This window comes from Gopherus evgoodei, chromosome 3, assembly GCF_007399415.2.
Source record: "Gopherus evgoodei ecotype Sinaloan lineage chromosome 3, rGopEvg1_v1.p, whole genome shotgun sequence".
NCBI classification, from domain to species: domain Eukaryota; kingdom Metazoa; phylum Chordata; order Testudines; family Testudinidae; genus Gopherus; species Gopherus evgoodei.
In genome coordinates, this window is record NC_044324.1 from 146354259 (window position 1) to 146379255 (window position 24997).

At 40.0% G+C, this 24997-nt stretch overlaps 1 protein-coding gene across 2 annotated transcripts; it reads left to right on the top strand.

Moving 5' to 3' along the window:
- On the top strand, window positions 1-24458 carry EDARADD (EDAR associated death domain). 2 transcript variants are annotated; one of them, XM_030556949.1, is made up of 6 exons: window positions 1-203; window positions 7348-7406; window positions 9275-9314; window positions 12432-12520; window positions 18321-18366; window positions 21656-24458. In XM_030556949.1, exons 1-6 carry the CDS (start codon window positions 173-175, stop codon window positions 22030-22032), a joined length of 642 nt encoding a protein of 213 aa, XP_030412809.1. In that variant the 5' UTR covers window positions 1-172; the 3' UTR covers window positions 22033-24458. The 2 variants fall into 2 exon arrangements, with proteins under 2 accessions (XP_030412809.1, XP_030412811.1); XM_030556951.1 differs by lacking the exons at window positions 1-203; window positions 7348-7406; window positions 12432-12520 and adding an exon at window positions 7720-7784.
- Window positions 24459-24997: the final 539 nt, after the last annotated feature.

The following is a 24997-nucleotide window of genomic DNA, read 5'->3' on the forward strand; positions in this document are numbered from 1 at the left end:
ACCCAACCAGGAAGTGGAGAAGAAAGCAAAGCAGAGAGGGAGGCAGTAGCGCCCGCTCGCATTAGCGTGGGGGGTTACCCGGCGGCGCTGGAGAGGATTTTCCAGTTACGCACAGGCACTAATCCTCGAGCTCCCTTTGGCCCGGCTGCCAGTCTCCCCCCGCACCCACCCGATGGCTTCTCTCCAGGACCCTCTGCCTGAAGGTAAAGTCCCCGCTCCCCCCCGGGCGGAGGGTGCGCGGCGCGCGCCCCGCTGGAGTCTGCCTGGGGGACAGGGTGGGAGCTTGTGCGGCGCGCGGCCAGGAGGCAGGTCCCTGGGGCAGGGCTGGAGGAGGGAGTCCGGAGTGTCCACTGGGAGCCGCGGAGACAGCGCCCAGGATGGACATTAACAAGGAACAAGTGGGGTTTTTTACCCACCAAAGCTTATGCCCAAATAAATCCATTAGTCTTTAAGGTGCTACCGGACTCCTCCTTGTTTTTGTGGCTACAGAGTAAAAGGGCTACCCCCTGATACTTGACAGGATGGACATTGACCCTCCCTTACTCTGCTGGGGCCGGGCGACTTTTCCTTCCCAGCTGTGCCTGCGCTGTAGTGGAGAGAGCCCGGAGCAGCTTCCGCTCTGTCTAGCCTTGTGTGTGTTTCATGTGCTGAGCTGTGTTCTCTGCGCACAGCTGATCAGTACAAGGGGCTTTCCCCTCCTTTAGCCCAGCCACGTTGGGGATGGGATCAGAGCTGCCAGATTTTCTCTCGTAGGAAACTTTGCCTATTAAAACTTTCAAGCTAGCACAAGTAAGCCCAGCAAGCCGCTCTGCTTTTGACGGAGGCCCCCAAGCCCGCCTCCTCTCTCCAGGTTGTGTATGAAAGAGAGTTTGGGAGAGATATTAAAAATGATTCTTTGCATTTGCATAGCCCCTCACCTCAGAGGATCTCAAAGTATTTTATGATTCACTAGCTCAGGCATGAATACATTAAACCTGGCAGCACCCCTAAGCTACAACACAAGCTGTCTTTTATTACAAAGAGGTCCAAAAAGTTGCCTGCCTCAGGGAGGTTTTGCGGATTCTGGATACAGCATTTTTTTTAACCCATTGTACCAGTTTTATAGGCGTTAACTAAGGATTCCTGGCCTTGTCTAGACAAGAAGGGCTTTGAGTCCCCCACCCAATTGTGTTAGCTAACAGTTTAGCATGTTCTGTGCTGGTGGAATTTAGCACATGCTGAAATACAACATGCCTTGTCTACACTAGAGTTTAGAACACATATATTAGTTTGGCTAGCTCAGGGGTCGGCAACCTTTCAGAAGTGGTGTGCCCAGTCTTCATTTATTCACTCTAACGTAAGGTTTCACCTGCCAGTAATACGTTAACATTATTAGAAGGTCTCTTTCTTTAAGTCTAGAATATATAACTAAATGATTGTTGTATGTAAAGTAAATAAGGTTTTAAAAATGCTTTAAAAGCTTCATTTAAAATTATATTAAAATGCAGAGCCCCCTGGACCGGTGGCCAGGACCCGGGCTGTGTGAGTGCCACTGGAAATCAACTCACTTGCTGACTTCAGCACATGTGCCATAGTTTGCCTACCCCTGCTGCTAGCTAATACAATCTAACCTCCTACCCCACAAACACATTTTTTTCCCTAGTCAAACCAAGGCGTGAGGAAGTGATTAAGGCCAACATCTTCAAACTGGATGACCACTGGCACTTAAATATGTATTTGAGTGCATACTATTAGAAACCTGATTTTGAATATTTCAGCTTAAATAACTTCTGTCCAGTCAGTGGCAGAGTTTACACCGTTTGTAACAAACAGAGATGTAGCACCAGAAATAAACAGATTCACCAAAAGGCAGAATGTAATGCAGTGCAGTATAATTGTATATAATGCCCCATCATGTTTATAATGGTATTTCTGGACCACATTTGCCTAATCAGAGCCTCATTGTTTATTGAGCCAATATGTCTCTGGGCTTGTTGACATTAAGAATATTTGTACTAGTGTAATTACATTGATATAGTTACACTGGAACAAAGGGGGGCTTACACCAGTGTAGTTTAATTTGGTAATTATGCTAAGATGGTGTAAGCTTCACTACCTGCTGGCGTAGAGTGTCTACATTTGAGGTACGTTACAAGAAGGAAACTACATATGTGATTGCAGTGGTGCAAATTTTCTTAAAGTAGACAAGCCATCAGCCTTGAAGCTACCTATCTTCCTCTGGCCAATAGTGGTCCAAAGTGGAACAGGGAGTGAGAATAATAAAAATCCATTTGTTTTCTTTCTTGTATGATCATATTTATTTGAGTCAGATAAAAATTTATATTAAGTAGTCATACTGATCTTTGTTTGCTGATAGTCCTGAAGAGAAATGACCTAGGAGAATCCACAGGAGTGTCCACTTTCAGTGCCAAAAGCAGATCTGGGGAGAGGGATCAACTGATGGGATTCCACACATCTGAAACAAAATTGGCACTCTGGAAATCCCAATAGCTAAAACAGGAGGTTTTCTGAAAGCTAAATAATGTTAAAGGCAGCAAAAGGTACTTGAATAAAATGACACACTCTAAACTCTGATAAAAATGTGTCAAAAAATATATCAGCATAACCAATTATCCTTTGCAGCTGTAAACGCACTTCAGAATGCTGAGGTGCCTCACAACTGTCACTGGAAAGAGCTAATCAGAAGAAAAATCTAAATAAATCTAATTCTAAATAAATAGAGAAATAAACTTCTTACATCATTTGCAAGATCTTACATCATAATACATCTATTACTAGCGCATGTCTGGCTGTGGAAATAACTGATAGTAGCGTCTCTGTAGGTTGTAAAGCGTTCCAGACAGGAACTGCTTTTTACTATGTATGTGCAGCATTTAACACAATGAGATCTCCATCGCCACTGGGGTCTTTAGATGTTATTGTATTGTAAATAATTAATAATACTGGCAATGACAATGCTAATATCTGAGCTACGACTCTGACCTTGACCAGCTAGTTGCAGAAGCCTGAGCAGGCTCAATGCGAAATGAGTGCTTGTGCAGTTAACAGAAGAGCACTGCCTTCTTGCTTAACGAACCTGAATGCTTGCGAAATCTTCAATGGTATTAGAAATTACATCAAGCCAGAAACATTACTTCCTTCAACTCCATTGAATTCGCTGTTTAAGCAAGGAGTTCGTCATTTCTCTGATTGGCCAGGAGAGTACACTTAACTTAGGAACAGGGAGCTATGTCGATTTACGCCAGCAGAGAGTCTGTCTTCTGAAGTGCAGGCAATGATATTTCTCCAAATGGCAGGCCTGGCAGCATTGCAAGTATATAATGCTTTTACATAGGAGGAGGAAGAATATGGATAAATGAGAGGATTTATGAACCAAGAAGGACTTCATTAAGAATTAAAAAAAAATGTCTCTTAAGTAAGGACAGTATGAGTCCTCTGATGCATAAGTAACTTCAAGGGGCCATTCCTTGGAACAGGGTTGGCTGGCCCTGGCTCTCCACTGCTCTTAAAGATGCAAAGCATCCTGTCACCTTTTTGGTTAGGCCAGTTATGGTAGCATCTACTTAACAACTCTGCATGGTACTTAGAAGTGCACTTACTTTTGCAAGTGTGCATTGTTAAAAAAATCAGACCCTCCAAAAAACTAACTACAGATTGAGAATATCCAGTGGCCCTTTTCCATGGCCCCAATTTTTTTAGGCCTACTTAATCTCTGATATTTTCTTGCACTTTGGCAACACTTGTACAGCTTGTCATACCAGTAAAGTCACATTGAATTGATTTGAATTCCTTATTGCCAGTGTCACAAATGCAGTCATTATTAAAGCTTATGTCACCAAAAGTAGGCCCAGAAATGCCACTTTTAATTAAAAACTAGGGTTATCCAGCGATTAAAAAAAATAATTGTGCAATTAATCGTGCTGTTAAACCACAATAGAATACCATTTATTTTAAATATTTTTGGATGTTTACAACATTTTCAAATATATTAATTTAAATTACAGAGAATACAAAGTGTACAGTGCTCACTTTATATTTTTTATTACAAATACTTGCACTGTAAAAAATAAAAACATTGTATTTTTAAATTCACCTTATACAAATACTTTAGTGCAATCTCTTTATCATGAAAGCTGAACTTACAAATGTAGAATCATATACAAAAAAAAACTGCATTCAAAAATAAAACAATGTAAAACTTTAGAGCCTACATGTCCACTCAGTACTACTTCTTGGTCAGCCAATCACTCAGACAAACAAGTTTGTTTACATTTGCAGGAGATAATGCTGCCTGCTTCTTGTTTACATTGTCACCTGAAAGTGAGAACAGGATATTTATGTGCCAGATGCGCTAAAGATTCATACCTCCCTTCATGCTTCAACCACCATTCCAAAGGACATGCGTCCATGCTGATGAGGGGTTCTGCTCAATAACAATCCAAAGCAGTGCAGACTGACGCATGTTCATTTTCATCATCTGAATCAGATGCCACCAGCAGAAGATTGGTTTTCTTTTTTGGTGGTTTGGGTTCTGTAGTTTCTGTATCAGAGTGTTGCTCTTTTAAGACTTCTAAAAGCATGCTCCACACCTCGTCCCTCTCAGATTTTGGCCAGCACTTCAGATTCTTAAACCTTGGGTCTCGTGCGGTAGCTATTTTTAGAAATCTCTCATCGGTACCTTCCTTGCGTTTTGTCAAATCTGCTGTGAAAGTGTTCTAAAAATGAACATGTGCTGAGTCATCATCCAAGACTGCTATAACATGAAATATATGGCAGAATGCAGGTAAAACAGAGCAGGAGACAAACAGTTCTCCCCCCAAGGAGTATAGTCACTAATTTAATTGATGCATTATTTTTTTAATGAGCATCATCAGCATGGAAGCATGTCCTTTGGAATGGTGGCCGAAGCATGAAGGGTCATAGGAATGTTTAGCATGTCTGGCATGTAAATACCTTGCAGTGCTGGCTACAGAAGTGCCATGCAAATGCCTGTTATCACTTTCAGGTGACATAAATAAGAAGCAGGCAGCAGTATCTCCCATCAATCTAAACAAACTTGTTTGTCTTAGCAATTGGCTGAACAAGAAGTAGAACTGAGTGGACTATTAGGCTCTACAGTTTTACATTGTTTTGTTTTTAAGTGCAGTTATGTAACAAAAAAACCTCTGCATTTGTAAGTTACACTTTCACGATAAAGAGATTGCACTTCAGTACTTGTATGAGGTGAACTGAAAAATACTATTCCTTTTGTTATCATTTTTACTGTGCATATATTTGTAATCAGAAATAGTAATACGAAATGAGCACTTTGCACTGTGCACTTTATAGTCTGTGTTGTAATTGAAATCAATTTTGAAAGTGTAGAAAAACATCCAAAAATATTTAATAAATTTCAGTTGTTATTCTATTGTTATAAGTGCAATTAATTGCGATTCATTTTTTTATCATAATTATTTTTTTTTCAGTTAATCGCGTGAGTTAACTGCAATTAATTGACAGCCCCATTAAAAACATGTTTAGATTGAGCTGACAGACTAGTAGCCATGCAGCCCATTGCTAGACAGGCCATTTGTTCAGTTTTAAACCGGACAGTCCTGATTTTCTGTGGTTTATCCCCAGTCTGGTACTGAGACAGCCATTTTGAAGAGCATGACGCTCTGCCCCCATATGACATGATATGTAGGAAGTCATGTAGGTGGGGGCAGGGTCACATAGATGGGGGTGAACCAACACCATTCCTGGAAATACCAGAATGTCCGGTATTCTGGGAGACATCTCAGGGGCTATCCTACTCATTGCCACTACAGAACTCAAAGTATATTACGAGTTTTGTCATTCACTTCCCAGGCTAATTGGGCCTTGAAGGGTATGTCTACACTGCATCTGGGAGCAACCCTCCCAGCCAGGGTTCAAAGAATTGTGTTGGTGGAGACTGTGCTAGCATGCTAAAAATAGTTGTGTAGACATTGCAGCTTGGCTGGAGTTCAGGCTATCAAGCTTGTGGGGGCCTGAAAGCCCAAGCTGCAACATCAAAGCAATGTCTACACAGCTATTTTTAGCACGCTAGCACAAGCCCCACCAGCACAAGTCTGGAAACTAGGGCTGGAAGGCTTGCTCCCAAATGCGATATAGATAGGGCTGCCATCGAAAAGGGACCCTGGTGGCTCTGGTCAGCACCGCTGACCGGGCTGTTAAAAGTCTGGTCGGCAGTGCAGCGGGGTTAAGGTAGGCTCCCTGCCCGGTTCTGCCCAGCTTCTGGAAGTGGCCGGCATGTCTCTGCGGCCCCTAGGCGGAGGGGCAATCAAGGAAGCTCCACGCAATGCCCCCACAGCTCCCATTCGCCAGGAACCACAATGGGTCTGCGTAGAATAGATCCTGCTGATGTACACTAATGGTTCCCTAGTGCACTTTAACATAGTACTGATTGAAACAATATTGCATTAATGTGCACTAGGGAACATTATAGAGAGATTACTCACTAGAGTATATACTACAGTATACCTTACTCATTATAGAGAGAAACTCTCCCAAAAAATCTCAATTTTTGAACATCCACATACAATTCAAAAATTGCTAAAAATACTCCTCCAATGAAATTAATAAACTCCGAAAAACAGAAGCACTAAATATAGTTCATCTTTAGTCCAAGTTTACTTTCCCATTAAGTTTTGAGCTATATTCTGTTGTTATAATGCTATATTAGTCCTCTTAATTACTAATTTCTTATACAGGGTATTTCACTGTTTGGAGAAGGCCACTAATGCATAACTGAGTACAGGTATTCAGAGAAAGGAATGTTTTATCCATTTTAGTTGTTTTTTGGTTTATTTATTGACAAACTATTTATGATATTTTAAAAATAATAATTTAAAATATTTGCTTGTCCCTGTTACCAGCTATAACGGTGTTTCTCAAACTTTTGGGTACTGGTGACCCCTTTCACATAGCAAGCCTCTGAGTGTGACCCCCCCCCAATAAGTTAAAAACACTTTTTTATATATTTAACACCATTATAAATGCTGGAAACAAAGTGGGGTTCGGGGTGGAGGCTGAGAGCTCGTGACCCCCCCATGTAATAACCTCATGACCCCCTGAGGGGTCCCAACCCCAGTTTGAGAACCCCTGAGCTATAACTTCTGATATTGTTAAATAGAATTTCTCATCTGTCAGCTAGCACCCGTGACTAACCCTTTATACTTTATGACGTGTTCCCATTGTAAATGAGCTCCTACATAATTGATGTATAGTTTCATCTTGGTGAGCTGTTGAAGGAAAGTGCACGAGTGACCAAACAGACACAGTTTGAGGAACATAAAATGAAAAAGTTTATTTATTTGTTTCTGGCAGATCATGCTGCAAAAGAGCCTGTGGAAGATACAGATCCAAGCACTTTTCCATTAGAAATGGTAGGTGTGTCTGGTTTTGTTCCTATATAACTTTAATACTTGGTTATTTAATATTTAGTTTATAGCTTTTTATAGTTATTTAATTCTGGGATGCTCTCAAAAACCCAAGAGTATAATTGACGGAAACCAGGCACATATATGATTGTCTACCAGATAATTAACACCATTGTACGCACTGAAATGTTATGTAAATAGCCTCAACCCAGTTGTAAATAAAAAAAATTAATCATTACATCAAATGTATCTTGAATAAATCAATAAATAATCATGGTGAAACCCACGTTTAGATTGTAATCTCTTTCGGACAGGACTTTCTCTCACTATGTGCTTATACAGTGCCTGGCACAATGGAGTCATGACCTCTGTTGGGGTTTCCAGGTAATGTTATAGTAATAATAGTACTGTGCATCACCCAGAAACTTAATTATTGTTTATATATAGTCTAAGCACTTCCTTTAAATGTTGTGGCTGATAGCTAGATAAAGCATTAGAAATGCATGTGACAAACAACGAGGCTCTGCCAGATGTGGGGGTGAACTGAGTAAAGAGATGTTTTACTGACTAGTAGATTACAACCTTCACTGCATACTTTTCCTTGTTAGTGGGTCCTAGGATATTCGGAGAAGCAAATCTTATGCTGTCACGCGGAGTATGTTGGGTAAAAGGAATATGTAAATACTCTGTAATCTTAAAGAGGACTCTTTGAATTTGGCTCCAGGTTGCTTACTCTGGGTAACAGTAAATAAAAAAAGAAACTGATGATATATGTTGTATTATGCAGCCCGGAGTAGATTAGTGTATACTGTAGCTGTTTAGATGTTTTTAAAAGTACCTTATCTTGTTTGTAAATTGTGGGTTTGTCATGCAGCAACATGAATAATGAGAGGGGAAACTATTATTTTCCCCGAGGTGATTTCTTCCAATTCAGAAGCGCAGTATTGAAGTATCAGCAGAAAACAGAGAGGATAGTGTAAATATTGACCTTAGCCTGTGACTTTTTTGGAAAAATCAATTTAGTAATTTAGGTCCTGATCCTGTATTGTGATCTATTAGTGCCAACCCCTGAGCATGTGTGAAGTCCCACAGAAATAAATAGGACTTGGTACAGGTCCATATGATTGCTTAAATTAAAGATTGTGATCTTCAACTGTGGTAGAGTTATGATGTCTGTCTGATACAAATGTAAGTTGTTTTTTTTAAAACATGATTTTGTTTCTAAATGAGGAGGATTTTAATTTGTTTGGTGAGAGATTCTATAAAAAGCTGATGGAAGAGTCTTGTCTTTAGATGCTGCTAGAGGTAACATGGGAGCAAGCAGATGTCTAGGTCTCTTAGTAAACTATAGCTTAGAAGATGGAATATATTTGTGTTGTAAATCAGCAGATATGTCCGTAAACTGGGTAGCTGTATTTTAGTTTTGCATTTTAATCAGGTTTTAATTTTCAAGCAGAGACCTTTGATTGTTCTTTAGTAAGAATACGTGTAAGAACAAGACCATCTTTATTATTGTAGTTACTCTTGATACACATTAGTAAACTGAGAATCTGACCCAGAGAAATTGAGGCCACTGGCAGAGAGCTAAAATTAAAACTCAGAATTTCTTGGCTCCCAGTCCTGTGCTTAGTCTACTAAACCACATACATTTTAAGAAACTGCAGCAAAACAACAAACTATATAATTTTGGATTGTAAATAATCCCCAGATTGCCTATGTTAGTATCTGTTTGGTCCATCTCTAATAATTCATTACTATATTGATGTGAACTTAAATGCCATTTTAAAAAGGCATTGTTGTAACTATAAAGTTTTTGATGTACTTTTTATCAAGTACTGGAAATAACAAACATATGTCTTCGTGTTTTTGGACAGAGAGAAAAGTATCCTGTCCAAGATACACGGCTACCTAAAGGTAAGCACAGCAAACTCCAGCTATTATAAATCTGGTACATTATTGTAGTACATGTAATAAAACCATAGGTATAAGAAATATTCTATTAATTTGTTCTGTATTTTTACATTATAAAAGTTTATGCAGGGTAATCATTTTTTTTAAAGTGTGTTATTAATGTTACATCTGGTGTTTGCCATCTGAGCTCAGCTTTGGTCTAAAAGCTGATTATATCAACAGAAGATCTTGTTTCTCAACTTTGAAGGAAGCTATAATAAGACAATGCCACAAAGAAAAAAAAAAAGGATCAGAACCCAGATTAGAGGGAAATAAAAATATTTGAAAAATGGCTTTGAGAGGGTTATCTGTGTGTCTGCAGGTGACCAGAAATTCATTTGGGAACCCAGAAAATCCAGTGGTCTCCTGCACAGATGAAATCCTGAGCCCTGCAACCAATTTCATCATTAAGCCTTTAATCCTTCTACCACACTAGCTCCCTTGACCTCTCTCCCTTCTTTATTTCTGCATCCCAGACCCTGCTGCAGGCTTCCTTCCAAGGAATGCCCTGAGAGTGCCTGGAGCCTCAGTACTCTTCCAAGCATATTGTTCTGAATCCTATGATGCATGTAAAGCCTGAGGAGGGATCCAGGATCCAATTGGAAAGAGAGGTTGAAAAAGTTAGGGTAAAGACTGATGAGCTGGGGAAACTAAAACTGGGGTTCCAAGGGAGGATTGAGGATTATTTAGGAGACTGGAAGGAGCCAGCAATAGAAATGAGGTGCCACTGAGGATACCCAGAGAAGGGAAATAGATTGGAGGAGAGGAGAGTATGGTACTTTGAACCTGTTCAGTTGCAGGCAGACTGCTCACTTCTTCAAAGTGGTTTTTCTTAAAATTTCTTAAATTTTGGTAATTTCTCTATAGCTTTCCTATCTAAATTGTATTTTTCTTACTCTTATGGCATTAGTTCATTGTATTTTCCCCTCCAAAGAAAATCAGATTTATAAACAAACATGTAACTGTTACAAAGCTGTTTAAAATCTGATGCTACTTGTTTAATACAATAAATTATAAGTAAAATTTAAGGGAAATGGAAATTGTGGCATTTTCTATTGAAAGGAAATTTCATCATGATCAGTGTAAAGACATAAAAGCATTAATGGAGCTTAGCATTTCCTGTCTGAGAATGGGAAGTGATGTGAAACACCTATTAATATTCTGTTAACTTCTGCATTCTCAAGTTTTCCTTATAATTAATTCTCTCAAAAGTCTAGCACTGTTGTGGGTTTGGAAACTGTATGACGTTAACCTTAGATCGTTCCTTAGATATTGGTCTCTTCATCTGCTCAAGAGCCTGAATTTTCATCACTATTCAACATGATATGGGGAAGGAAAAAAAAAGCAGTTTTATAAATGTTGCTGAATCTATAAGTGAATAAAATGTGTTACAAGAGTTTTCTTCATACAGTGTATGGGCCTGATTCTTTAGTTATTTAGGGAAAATTCCAGTTGGCTTTAATGTAAATTTTATCTAAATAGAGTACGAGATCTGGCCCCTTCCTTAAAAATAATTAACATGACATCTTAGGGCCTTTAATGGGAGTTGAGGGCACTCATCACCTTTCAGGATTAGGCCTGTATATTTTTTTTCCTCCAAGTTCACTTTTTGATCATAGTTACTCCCTCATCCAAATATTAGAAGCAACAGCCAAAAGAGTAGAACCAGTGAAATTCAGTTGGTTGTGTTTTATAATGTCAGTTGAATTCTTTGCCATTGAATCCTAACATAAGAATGGCCACAGTGGGTCAGACCATAGGTCCATCGAGCCCAGTGTCCCATCTTCCGACCGTGGCCAGTGCCTGGTGCCCCAGAGGGAATCAACAGAACAGGTAATCATCAAGTGATCCATCCCCTGTCGCCCATTCCCAGCTTCTGCCAATCAGAGGCTAGGGACACCATCCCTGCCCGTCCTGGCTAATAGCAATTGATGGACCCATCCTCCATGAACTTATCTAGTTCTTTTTTGAACCCTGTTCAAGATAATAAATAAGAAGTCTGTATCAGATATCAGCTGCTGTCAGAGGCAGGCTATTGGATTTTAAGGATCAATGGTCTAATAAATAATGGCAAATTCTAAGTGAAAGAAGAAAAGTAAATTCTTGCTTTTTTTGTTTGTTTGTTTGTTTAAATGTAAGGCATTCCACTGTTTCTTAATAGGAGTCTTATTAGAGAGAACAATAAACTTATATGCATTTTTATCCCTAAAAAGTCTTTCAGCATTATAAGAGTCTTGGAGGATTCTGACATGTCTAGGATAACCTCCTTTCAGACACGAGTCAGCAGAGCAATTAACACATGGATTTAAACTCTTGCTTAAAGTTAAACACACACTGAAATACTTTGAAGAGGGCCTTATCACAGAGTGAAATTCAACTCTATGTACGGAATTGGCAAAAGGCTTATGTATCACTTAAGTCCTATTTTGAGGGCCTAAGTGGGAGATGAAAGGTAAATGGACTTTGTGCTGTCCCCCTGCATAAGGGTGAATTTCAACCCATGTCTATATACTCACAAAGGTGTGTAGACAGTTGTTAAGATGCAGTGAGTAAAACCTGGTGGGGGGGGGGGGGGAGAGACGTGTGCTTCCAGAAGGGTCCTGAGCAGCATGAACATAATCCAAACATGGGGAGAGGAGAAGGCAGACTACTGAGAATTTTTAGAAAGTCATTCAAACAAAGCAGAAAGAAGAGATTTGTTGATTGTCAAGTACTTTCACTTTTTCAGCAATATTTCATTTATTGGCTAGGTAAACACTATGTTGGTGCTGCTCCTGGTCAATCTGCTGAAGGAAGAGTGTAGCCCTGCTACCAGTAATAGCCTGTTGGAGATGCAGAGTAAACATTTTACATATACCCTGATGTCTGACCTCTGATAGTACTTTCTATTTGCACAGTCCAGTCATTAACAATTTAAGATTATGTTAAATCCATTTTACATTTCCCAATGACCCATTATCATAGGGGATTAAATCTCGTGTGTTAGACTTGTATGAAGTCTGCCATATTTTTGTTTGAGAGTCTTGTACTTAAGCTTATATTTGGGTGAAAGACCAACATTTCAGAATCTCTTTGCCTTAGATGAGGAGTACCTAACAGATAAAGTTACATTGGAAATAGCATCTATTAACATCAGAAGTCTTACATCAGATTCTGGCCTAATACAACAGGTAAGGGAAACGCTTTTCAAATTTAAATTATCTGTTTGAGAAACCCATGGGTGCATATTAAACTAAGCTTTTAAAGTTATTTTTGTTGATGAAAGAAAGCTATTAATATTAATCACAACTTTCTCTAGACCGCATGGAGTCATTCAGTAAAATGAGATTGGACATAGAATATCCATTTAAGAATGCTGGGTGAAGTGTGCTCTATACACACAGCCTATGTACTCCTTAAGCCTTATTTGAAGGGCTTAAGTGGGACTTGAGTGGTGCATAGGTCTTGTGCTGACTCCTCTGCTTAGGGTTGAGTTTTGTTCACAGTGAACCTAGTTCTAGTGACACCGTACTTATAATGCAGTGGAAACCAAAATTGCTTCAGTTTCTATCCAGGCATGAACTCTTCTGACAAGGGCAAATCCTGCCCCCACACGCCATCCCCACTCAGCCTGCGGCAGAACAGATGTTGTTCCACTGTGCTGAGTGGGCAGGGAGCCTGGAGCCCGGGCAGGGTGCATGCTGCAGAATCCAGTTCTACCAGAATTCCTTTCACACCGGTTTAGGGGATAAGATTAAAAACAGGGCTAGTGGACTCATAGCTATGCAGAGCTATACATTTTTCCTCCAGCCTTCACCTTCCCTTGGTGGGGTTTGCAACCAGGGCAGTGGTTACTGCAGAGCAGCTTTGGGGTTGGGAAACAGGTAAATTATTTCTCCCCTGCATCAAGTCCTTATACATGGACTTTGGGATAGTATTTGTCCCATAGTGAAGCTTCATTCTAATGTTCCACTGTAAATGGGCAACACTGTGCAAATTCCATTGGCATGTCACAGTTATGACTTAACAGATAGTGTTACAGGCTGAATTCCTGGGGATTTTCTCTTTTGGGTTGAGCAGAGGAGGAGAAGACAGATTGGCACTATCTCATGAGGAGAAAGCAGTAATTTCTTATCATGAAGTGGAGAGAATTTGTTGCCTGAGACTCCATCTTCTATTATACTGAAACTAGGTATAATAAAGGCTTTTTATAGTGACAAAAGACTTCACTATACAGCTGTTTCACTGTACTTAGATTTGTAGGGTCCTCTAAAACCTGATCTTGCCTGGAGGGTATGCTTGTTCTTCTGGTCCCTCTGCACACGCATAAGACAAATGTATAGCTTTGTTTAGATTTGCAGTTGTTTTTTTTCATTAGTGGGCAATAAAATAGTCCTGTTAAATAGCAATATTTTATGGACATTTACATATCTTTGCAATAAAGTGATGCTGGATAAGCCTCTGTGCTTCAGAGTTGATAAGTGGAAGATAGCTGAACTGCTAAAATAAAAAATGTGTATGCTACAAATAAGTGGCCTTTTGAAATCCTATAGTTTACATGAGAGTATTTTTTTTATCAAACAAAAAATGAGGACTCTTAGTCCATAGGAAATAAAATTTTACTTCTTTCTTTGCTCATACAGTCGCAGTCCCACCATTGCCAACTGTCAAGATTTGATCAGGAGTCTTGAGATTTTTGATGTTAAAACCCCAGTTTCTGAAAGCACTTACATGAGTATCTCAACTCTCATTTAAAAAAATAGATTTGAGGCCTCATATTTGCAGGAAAAAAATATGAAAACATACCTCCGTGTACTCTAATGGCTCAGAAATCAGAAGACAAATAAAATAACCCACATTTAATATTTTAAAAAAACCTCACGATTTTTAACTCTCCAGATTTTTAGCCAGACTCAATTTTTCAATGCTTGGGTTGGCAAAACTAAAATTCCTATACATCAAACATCTACTGACTTTCTCATAGACACTTCTGAACCAGATTCATATCATACTGTGACCATAAATGATCTCCATGTTCAAGAGTAAGACATCCAGTTCTGACCAATGTTTTTAGATAGTCATTGTTCAAGGTCCTGATTTAGAAGCTGCTGAATGAAAAGCCCTGGGCACACATTCTATCTAGCTACAACTGAAATGATGCTGGTAAGAGGAGGAAAGTACTTGGAGAAGATGACAAGTACTTTCCTCTTACTTTGATGCATCCATTTTTGAACCTTTCTTGAGCATGTACCAAACACTGTGATAGTTTTGTGATGTGGAAAATTGTGTATTAGAGAATGGAAAGAAAACTGTAAACTCATCTGCATTTGTGACCATCTGGCCCACTGCAGCAGTGGGTGTGGCAGGGGAGATAGTGAAAACAGCATGCAAATGTTCCCTTTTATGGGAAATGTAGGGAATTTTTGATAGAATATTTTAGACAAATTTACCTTCCCCCGTAATTGGATTAGGTCATGTGTGTGAATGTGTTCACTTTATCAGCTGAAACTGCCTATACTGGTTGTAGGCTTTGCAAAAATAAATCTTATTTTAAAATTTTGATGGACAATATCAATTATTATTTTAAGCATTTTTAAATTTTTATGCATTTACATTTTAACAGTCGTAAGAAGTGATGGGGTGTGTGCCAGACAACTGAGGGTCAAACAATAATTATGTAATGACAATAGATGTGAGATTCAAAAAATTATAGCTTTATAACCATTAAAATCCAGATTGGCAACAGCACATACGAAAACATACAAAATAAATATCCTTAAATGAAACTAGAATAAGTTCTCAAGTAGCATTTTTTTTAATTTTCCTAACTGTAAATCTTGATTTTTATCAATGGAAATATATTTGTCAGTTTGTATCTGTGGTCAAATTGACATTTACAAATAATAATCAAATCCTTCCAAGCACACCTATTTGTAGTGGATTTAATAATACAGTAAGTGTCAGTAGGAATAGGGCATCTTGTTATGATGTATTGTAATCTACATAGTTTACTTGTATTTGCATGCACAGCATGCAAGATGTGGTGAAGTGCTCTATGATACTTTTGAATAAATGACACTATACAAAAGTCAGCTGTATTTTATTGCACTTGTCTAAGGGGGAAAACCCTTTCTGCTTTCATCTTCAATAAAGGAAAGACATTTTATCTGGGCTCGCACCTGCCCAATGAGTGAGGGCAGTTACTCATGTCTTCTTACTCCACCCTACTACGCTCATTTCAGTTTGCCTTAGCCACAGGGTCATAGTGCCTTCCTTTGAGTGTTAGCTGTTGCTTTCAAGGAATATAGATGTTGCAATAATACGTCACCTCAAACTATTACGTTATTTTCTCTACATTTAATTAGCTGACAAAAAGCAGCTGAGTGCACATTAGCTTAAAAAGAAAGACGGTTTTGAACTGAGCCAGCAGAAATATTCAATTCCTGCCCTTACCTAGAACTATTTCCTATATATAAAAAGCCTTTAAAGAAGCTCCTCGAAATTCCATAGAGTCAGTGGAACAGTCCCTTATTGTTGCATGTAACAGATAGTGGGCCAGCTGAGGATCTGGCCCAGCCTCTAATAAAAAAAATTGGGCATGGAAATCTTTTAAGTCAAACAATCTGAATCACTGAAAAGCTGTAGGTACTCTATACAAAATTCCTAAAGACTGTCCCCCGCCCCCATGATTATGGCACGATAGTGACTCTTAATTGCAATTCTGCAGTAATATTTCATGCCTATATGCCAGGAAGTCTCACTTTGAAACAGTTGTACATTGCCCAACCTACCATTTTCAAACACTTTAATGAACTAACATCAATAAAATGTCATTAAGGAAAATTAAACAAGCCAAGATAGCATGGGAGAGAGAGTGTGAACTATTCCAAATACACAAGATGGGGTGTGGTACTGCATAATCATAAGGATAATGAGTCATTCAACAGTTTTCTGACATTCAACATGGCTATAACCAAAAGGTCTGATTCTAGGGTCATTTGCACCAGTGTAACAGTAAGGTGTTACTCCCAATTTGTACTGGTGTAACTGAGAGGTGAAATTAGCCTGAAGATTGTAGATGCCTTCACTTAACAGGTTATCAACTGCTGTCATGAATTTCTGTGGGAGCAACCCCAAGGCCAATCAGCAGGGATTTATAGTTAGTTCTTTTCTGTTCTTGTTCACAAATAATTTAATATAAACCTGTCACTACCAAGAGTGAAAATGATAGATCAATGCAAGAACTGTTTAAAACAATAACCCTATATCATCTAATGCATCCAAGGGTGCTGAGGGAGTTGGCTGATGTGACTGCAGAGCCATTAGACATTATTTTGAAAATTCGTGGCGATTGGGAGAGGTCCCGGAGGACTGGAAAAAGGCAAATATAATGCCCATATTTTAAAAAGGGAAGAAAGAGAACCCAGGGAACTACAGACTGGTCAGCCTCACTTCAGTCCCCAGCAAAATCATGGAGCAGGTCCTCAAGGAATCCATTTTGAAGCATTTGGAGGAGAGGAAGGTGATCAGGAACAGTCAGCATGGATTCACCAAGGGCAAGTCATGCCTGACCAACCTGATTGCCTTCTATAATGAGATAGCTGGCTCTGTGGATATGGGGAAAGCAGTGGATGTGATATATCTTGACTCTAGCAAAGCTTTTGATATGGTCTCCCATAGTATTCTTGCCAGCAAGTTAAAGAAGTATGGGTTGGATGAATGGACTATAAGGTGGATAGAAAGCTGGCTAGATTGTGAGGCTCAACGGGTAGTGATCAACAGCTTGATGTCTAGCTGGCAGCCGGTATCAAGCGGAGTGCCCCAGGGGTTGGTCCAGGGGCCGGTTTTGTTCAACATCTTTATTAATGATTTGGATGATGGGATGAATTGCACCCTCAGCAAGTTTTCAGATGATACTAAACTGGGAGGAGTGGTAGATATGCTGGAGGGTAGGGATAGGATACAGAGGGACCTAGACAAATTAGAAGATTGGGCCAAAAGAAATCTGATGAGGTTCAGCAAGCACAAGTGCAGAGTCCTGCACTTAGGATGGAAGAATCCCATGCACTGCCACAGGCTGGGGACCGACTGGCTAAGCAGCAGTTCTGCAGAAAAGGACCTGGGGATTACAGTGGATGAGAAGCTGGATATGAGTCATCAGTGTGCCCTTGTTGCCAAGAAGGCCAATGGCATATTGGGCTATATTAGTAAGAGCATTGCTAGCAGATTGAGGGAAGTGATTATTCCCCTCTATTTGGCACTGGTGAGGCTACACCTGGAGTACTGTGTCCAGTTTTGGTGCCCCCCCCCCCAAGGGATGTGGACAAATTGGAGAGAGTCCAGTGGAGGGCAACAAAAATTATTAGAGAGCTGAGGCACATGATTTACGAGGAGAGCCTCAGGGAACTGGGATTATTTAGTCTGCAGAAGAGAAAAGTGATGAGGGATTTGACAGCAGCCTTCAACTACCTGAAGGGAGGTTCCAAAGAGGATGGACCCAGACTGTTCTCAGTGGCAGCAGATGACAGAACAAGAAGCAATGGTCTCAAGTTGCAGTGGGGGAGGTGTAGGTTGGATATTAGGAAACACTATTTCGCTAGGAGCATGGTGAAGCACTGGAATGAGTTACCTAGGGAGGTGGTGGAATCTCCATCCTTAGAGGTTTTTAAGGCCTGGCTTCACAAAGCCTGGCTGGGATGATTTAGTTGGGGTTGGTCCTGCTCTGAGCAGGGGGTTGGACTAGATGACCTCTTGAGGTCTCTTCCAATACTAATCTTCTATGATTTTATGATCATAGGATGAGTCAAAATGTAAATATGTTGCATAAAAAGTTTGCAAATTGTCAGGAAACAGACACACACACAAAGTATTTTCTGTTCAGTTAATCAGTATCGTTCTAAACTGACTCTCCACTTGGTAAACTAGATCAATACAGTTATTGTGTGTTAGTTGAATACATGATTTTAATTCAAGGTTACTTTTTGTTTGTAGCCAGAAGAGAATGATAGTCAAAACAATACTGGAGAATCACTTTCAGGTAATTTATTGGCTTTACCATATATGTATGTAGTTATATTTATGATAGATTTTCTTCAGAAAAGTCTTTGTGAGGATGATATTTAGAATTACCTAGAAAGGCTTGGGGACCCAGAATATATGAGGCTTCTCTCTTTTGTTTTTAATATTCTATGCAGGGTATAGTGCCAGAAGTTTATTTGATCTATAGATAGCTATGAACTGCTCTTGTCAATTTCTTTTTGATGAAATTCACCTCACTGAGCACGTACAGCAGAATGAGATGAAATTAAGATAGAGGCCAATAATGCATTCTCTGCACAGCCAGAACTTCAATTAGGTCAAATGGAGTTAGCTTTGCTCATACCTGAGTAAAAAGTGAGCAGGATTTGGCCCATTGACTTCATCACAAGGACAGCAGTATTACTTATCTATCTTTATATTTAGCTTAAAAAAAAACCTTGCAAGGCCTTATGGAATGCCTGAAAGCAGAGATGTCTCCCTTTACTCAGCACTAGTGAGGCTTCAGCTGGAGTTCTGTGACCAATGCTGAGCACTACACTTTAGGAAAGATTTAAATCAATTAGAGAGAGTCCAGAAGACAGCAACAAAATTGATAAAAGATTTAGAAAACCTGACCTCTGAGGAAATGTTAAACAAAACTGGGCATGTTTAGTCTTGAGCAAAGAAGACTGAGGGAGCCTGATTGGAATTTCAAATGGGGACAGTCCCGATATTTGGGGCTTTTTCTTACATGGGTGCCTATTACCCCCCACCCTCTGTCCCAATTTTTCACACTTGCTATCTGGTCACCCTAGACAAGAAGTAATGGGCTTAATCTTCAGCAAGGGAGATTTAGGTTAGCTCTTAGGAAAAAAATTGTAATATAATGGTAGTTAAGTTCTGGGATAAGCTTCCAAGAGAGGTTGTGGCATCCCCATCAATGGAGGTTCTTAAAAATGGTTTGACAGACATAAGAATGGCCACACTGGGTCAGACCAATGGTCCATCTAGCTCAGTATCTTGCCTTCCGACAGTGGCCAGTGCCAGGTGCCCCAGAAGGGATGAACAGAACAGGTAATCATCAAATGATCCATTCCCTGTCACCCATCCCAGACCAAAGGACACTTGTCAGAGATGGTCTAGGTCAGGGGTAGGCAACCTATGGCATGTGTGCCGAAGGCAGCACATGAGCTGATTATCAATGGCACTCACACTGCCCAGGTCCTGGCCACTGGTCCATGGGGCTCTGCATATTAATTTAATTTTAAATGAAGCTTCTTAAACATTTAAAAAACCTTATTTACTTTACATACAATAGTTTAGTTATATATTATAGACTTAGAGAAAGAGACCTTATAAAAATGTTTAAATGTATTACTGGCATGCAAAACCTTAAATTAGAGTGAATAAATGAAGACTTGGCACACTGCTTCTGAAAGGTTGCTGATCCTTGTCTAGGTTCACCGAGTCTTGCCTCAGCACAGGGGGCTGCATTTGACCATAGAATGTCAGGGTTGGAAGGACCTCAGGAGATCATCTAGTCCAACCTCCTGCTCAAAGCAGGACCAATCCCCAGACAGATTTTTGCCCCAGATCCCTAAATGGCCCCCTCAAGGATTGAACTCACAACCCTGGGTTTAGCAGACCAATGTGCAAACCACTGAGCTATTGCTCCTGCTCTCCAGTGCCCTTCCAGCCCTACATTTCTGTGATTGTATGTCACAAGAGTTTATGCATTCTCATAAAACTGTGGTGTTGCACATTGTGACAGGTTGGACCCCTTAAGGTGCCACTCGATGTGCTGAGATACCACTAAGCCTGCCTGTACTGCCAGCCTGGCCACCCTTTTTACCTGTCTGGCTGAGCCAGGCTATTAAGCCTCCTCCAGTACACACAGGCAGGGCCACACCCAACTGCAGAATGACACAGACACTGAAATCAGCTCTGGGAACTTCCCTAAACATAGAAAAGCATTAACAAGCATGATTATCTATGAGAGTAGGTGTTTTTGAATACATGATTTGCCCTTTTATAGTTATAAACCATTCACGTCTCCTATTCTAATTGTAACTAAACCAATCCTTGATATTTTGTACTCACTATTTCCAGCAGTCTTTTGATTAATACTTCCTCTTACAGCATCCTTTTTTCCAAACTTAATTTGAATATGGTTGGTTTTATATTCCTCTTTCAAACTTGTATGGTAAACAGAAGTTTTAAAAGGTCAAGTGGTTATAAGCTGTGCACATTATGCACCTTTCTGCTGTAGTGTCAGTTTGACCATTGTGGGCTTCTCTCTTTCTTCATCCATTACATGGCAAAGTTAAAGGTTTACCCATTTTCCCCTCAAAAGCCTAACTGTTGAAGAAGTGTCTAGAATACTTTCACTCACTAGGCCTGATTGATGGCGTAAGACCTAATAAAAAGTATTTGCAGGTCAATATTACTAATGCTGGCTTTTGCTTTCTTCTAGTCTGTTACTGCACAAACTAATAGAAGTTACATTTTTAGGACCCTTTTGATTCTTTCTGGAAGACTTTTAAATGGCAATCTGTGATGTCATATGATAAAGACTATTTCACCACCATACGGTCATACCCAGAAAATAATTCATTGACCTTCAGCCAGCTCTATAACTGTATGAGGAAAATAGGAATACCATTCAAATTTTCTAAGCATTTGCCTGTTACATATATTTGAAATAATCGCCCTTCATAGAACACAACAGAAAGGTACACTTTTGTATCATTGGAAATATTAGGCATTTGCTTTGTGTGTGTCCATTAGCAGAGAGACTCTTTACTAAAAGAAGACCGTCAAATATTTTCGTAAGTCTGCACTATTATAAAAAGTGGCATTTTGGATGCACTAAGCCAGCCTGTGACATCTACCAACATAATCGTAACATTTATCGTAACAGAGATCCATTCTGCATAGCACTGCTCGCTCTGCAATTGAAAGTTATGGCAATTTCCATAAAGCTAAAGGAATTCTTCAGGCTATGTAGCCCAGCCCACACATCATAGTGAAAAGTGGAATCAGTTTGACACCCTTGGTATAAATGAATGTGAATATTTTAAAAATTATTGTTCTTTGGTTTTATCTTCAGTGTACAGTAAAGAAAAACAACAAAAATTAAAAGTAGTTTAATTCAATAGCGAAAGACACTTTAAATCCCCATTATTATTTCAGAAATAGTTCTAAGCAGCATGATATTCTTCAGCAGTGCCTGAGGGTTTGTGCCATTAAAAGAAGCCATGGAAAATAGAACAGATTCTAACCTTTCAATGTAATGTTTATAATTGTAGATATGAGGAGCTCCTGCAAAGAAAATGGCACCTGCTCGTTATGTTTGTGTCGTGCTCCAACCATCAGCGACTTGCTCAATGATGAGGACTTGTTGTATACAATGAGGATAAAGTTGGATCCATGCCACCCTACAGTAAAAAACTGGAGAAATTTTGCAAGCAAATGGGGAATGACCTATGATGAATTGTGTTTCCTGGAACAGAAACAACAAAGCCCTACGTTGGAATTTTTGTTGCGGAACAGTGACAGAACTGTGGAACAATTGATTGATCTGTGTAAATTATATCAAAGAATTGATGTTGTGAAAGTGCTGCTGAAGTGGGTGGAGGAAGAATGGCCAAAGAGAGGGAATGGAACCTATCAGAATCACTTCTAGGTCAAAGAAAATTGTTAGCTTGAAAAATGTACTTGTCTAATTACCACTAGTGAGAGGGAAGCTTTCCTTGTCCGTGAAAGGGCACATACCATCAGTTTATGCAGAATGCAAGCTTTTATTATATATATCAAACAAAGATGACCTTCCAAATGTGAACAGGATATCACTAATACAGAGTTGTCTTCCTGAGCCTACAAACATTGTAAGTCTTTTCCACTGCTCATAGATTTCCCAAGCAGGAGCAGAGTGAAAATGACACAGCATTGAGCAATATGACCCTTGAAATTTAGAACCTTGGAAGGAGTGAAACTGACAAGAATGTCAGTTTCCCACTGCTGTTGATTTGTAAAGTTATGATCAGCTGCCAAGAGGCTTGAACCATTGCCCCTATCTCACTGGTAACCCTGCCCCTATCTTTCATATCAGCTTCTACTTAGTAGGTGTCTGGTAATATTTCAAGCCCTAACAGGAGGAATAAAAGGATCGGTTAAAGAAGTGTTTAATATTTTTGGTATAGGAACACCTTATGTGTTTCCAACATCACTTTGCATTTGCATTATTGGATTATTTTAATGTTTGAATACCCCATTTTGCAAAAATTTCATTTGGATACTCTCTTATTAAAAAAAAAAGACATTAAATGAAATTGTTGTGTAATTCTACTACATTAGAATTATATATTGGTTATGGAAGAAATCACATTGAATTTAGAGAGAATTTCCAAGGCCCACAAGAGTTGGGGACAAAAAAGCAATTAAGAAAATGCTTTATATTAAAAATGAGTTCCAAGAGTTTTGAAGAAAACATTCAGTTGCAGGACTCTTATCTGTTTTTCTCAATGCTTCTTGTTTTGAGGTGGGGAGACAGTTGTAGCCTCACCCACAGCGTCCTCAGTACAGTACTCACTAGGATTTTCCTGTTCAAAGATTGTGGTTTTCTAGACAAGATCACAAAACAGTCCTGTGGGCTGACCCATTTTACACTTTATTTAGAGACCATTTCCTGGCTGCAAAACAACACATGTACCACTTAAGCCATCATAATGGCTTAAGGGAGTGAGTGTGGATAGCTACTGGAGAGTTTAAGAGGGTTTAAGACTTATCAGTCGTCCCAGGGATTTGGTCTTGTTGCTACTTTGCATTTAAATGGTTAAATTTAAAATGTATTTTAGAAAGGATTAACAATAATTGATATTGCTCTTTTCCCTACAATGATTACAATATATGTTCTAATATTCTAAAGCCAGTTTGAAAAAAATCAGTTTTATACATTCTTTTATGTTAACTAAAGCATCTTGAGTTAGTACATTGTCCACCATTATTTTGCTATATATACACCAATGTACCAAAACACAGGCAAAATCTAGGATGGGTTTATGGCACATGTACTGTTTAGTTTCATAAATTTGGAATGATCACTAAACTTCTGCAGAAAAGAGGAGTGAAGCAAAAAGAGGGATTGTGTGTTGAGATCCCTACTTCAGGACAAGATAAGGCCTAATGCATATTATACGGTGTATATTTTATATCAGTGGGGGTGGTTACTGAGCAGCTAGAGGTAAAGGCCATCATTTTGAAACCTCGGGGCCAGATTTGCAGGCAGCATAGATCAGTGTTGTTGTACTGACTTCAATAAAGATGAGAATAAAGTGACCTGATTTCAGAGTCTGAGTAGGAAGGGTCAAATTTTCCATAAAAACTGTTTTTTGGATGGCAAATTGGATTATTGACTAAATTAATTTTCATGAAAGGTATCTGCTTTCTGCAAGAAAACAGTAATTTTTTTCATTCAAAAACTGAATGTTCCGAAAGTGAGAAGTTTTTAGCAGAAAACCACATTTTTTTGAATGTGAAATGCTGCTGTGGTACATCATGGGAGTTGTAGTTCAAGCACCTCCTGCTCCTCTTCACCTCTGTGGGCCGGCTTAATCTCCCATTATGCTCTACACCAGCATTTCTCAAACTCGGGTTCACGGATCCCTGGGGATGCCCAAGGGCACTCCAGAGGGTCTGTGGGCCCCGCTGATCAACTCCTCCTTCTCCCCAGCTGTTCCCTGGTCTGCGGGAGACTCTGGGAGGGAGGGGAAGGAGCAGGGTGGAGCGTGCTCAGGAGAGGGGGCGGCACAGCAGGGCTAAGGCAGGCTCCCTACGTGCCCTGGCTCTGTGCTGCTCCTGGAAATAGCTGGCATGTCTCTGCAGCCCCTAGGGTGGAGGTCTGGGGGTCTTTGTGCACTGCCCCTGGCCTGAGCGCCAACTTCTCAGCTTCCATTGGCTGGGAACTCTGGCCAGTGGGAGCTAGGGGGTGGGCAGTGCCTGCAGACATGGGTAGTGCATCGAGCCGCCTGGCTCCCCGCCTACGAGCCGTTGCCAGAGGGATGTGCCAGTCACTTTCAAGAGCCACCCAGCCAGAGCCCGCACCCCTTCCCACACCCAAACTCCCTCCCAGAGCCTGCACCCCGTCCTGTAGCCCAACCTCCTGCCCCAGCCTGGTGAGGGTGAGTGAGGGTGGGGAAAAACGAGCAACAGGGGGTGGAGCCTTGCAGAATGGGTGGGGCAAGGGCTGAGGAGAGGTTGAGGGGCGGGGTCCTTGAAAAATTTTAAATCAAAATAGTGGTCCTCTAGTTGCTAAAGTTTGAGAACCGCTGTTATACACCCACGGAACTGCCATGATGCACTGCCTCTTCTCACCTAGAACAATGTGGTGTATCATGGGAGATGTAGTCCAACCAGGGAGCCTGACTTATTGAGAATGGGAGCATGAGGCATCGGTATTTCCAAATAAAAATATTTCAGTTTTCATCAGAAATACAAAATTTCCATGGAAAAACTAGTAAGAAAAACAAATCTCATTTAATCAAAATTTTCCATTGGGGGAAAACCGCCCCCATTTTCCCAACTAGGTCAAGTTCCGAGCCCTTGCAGTTCTCATTGAAGTCAGTACAAGCTACAGGTGTTCAGCACCTCTG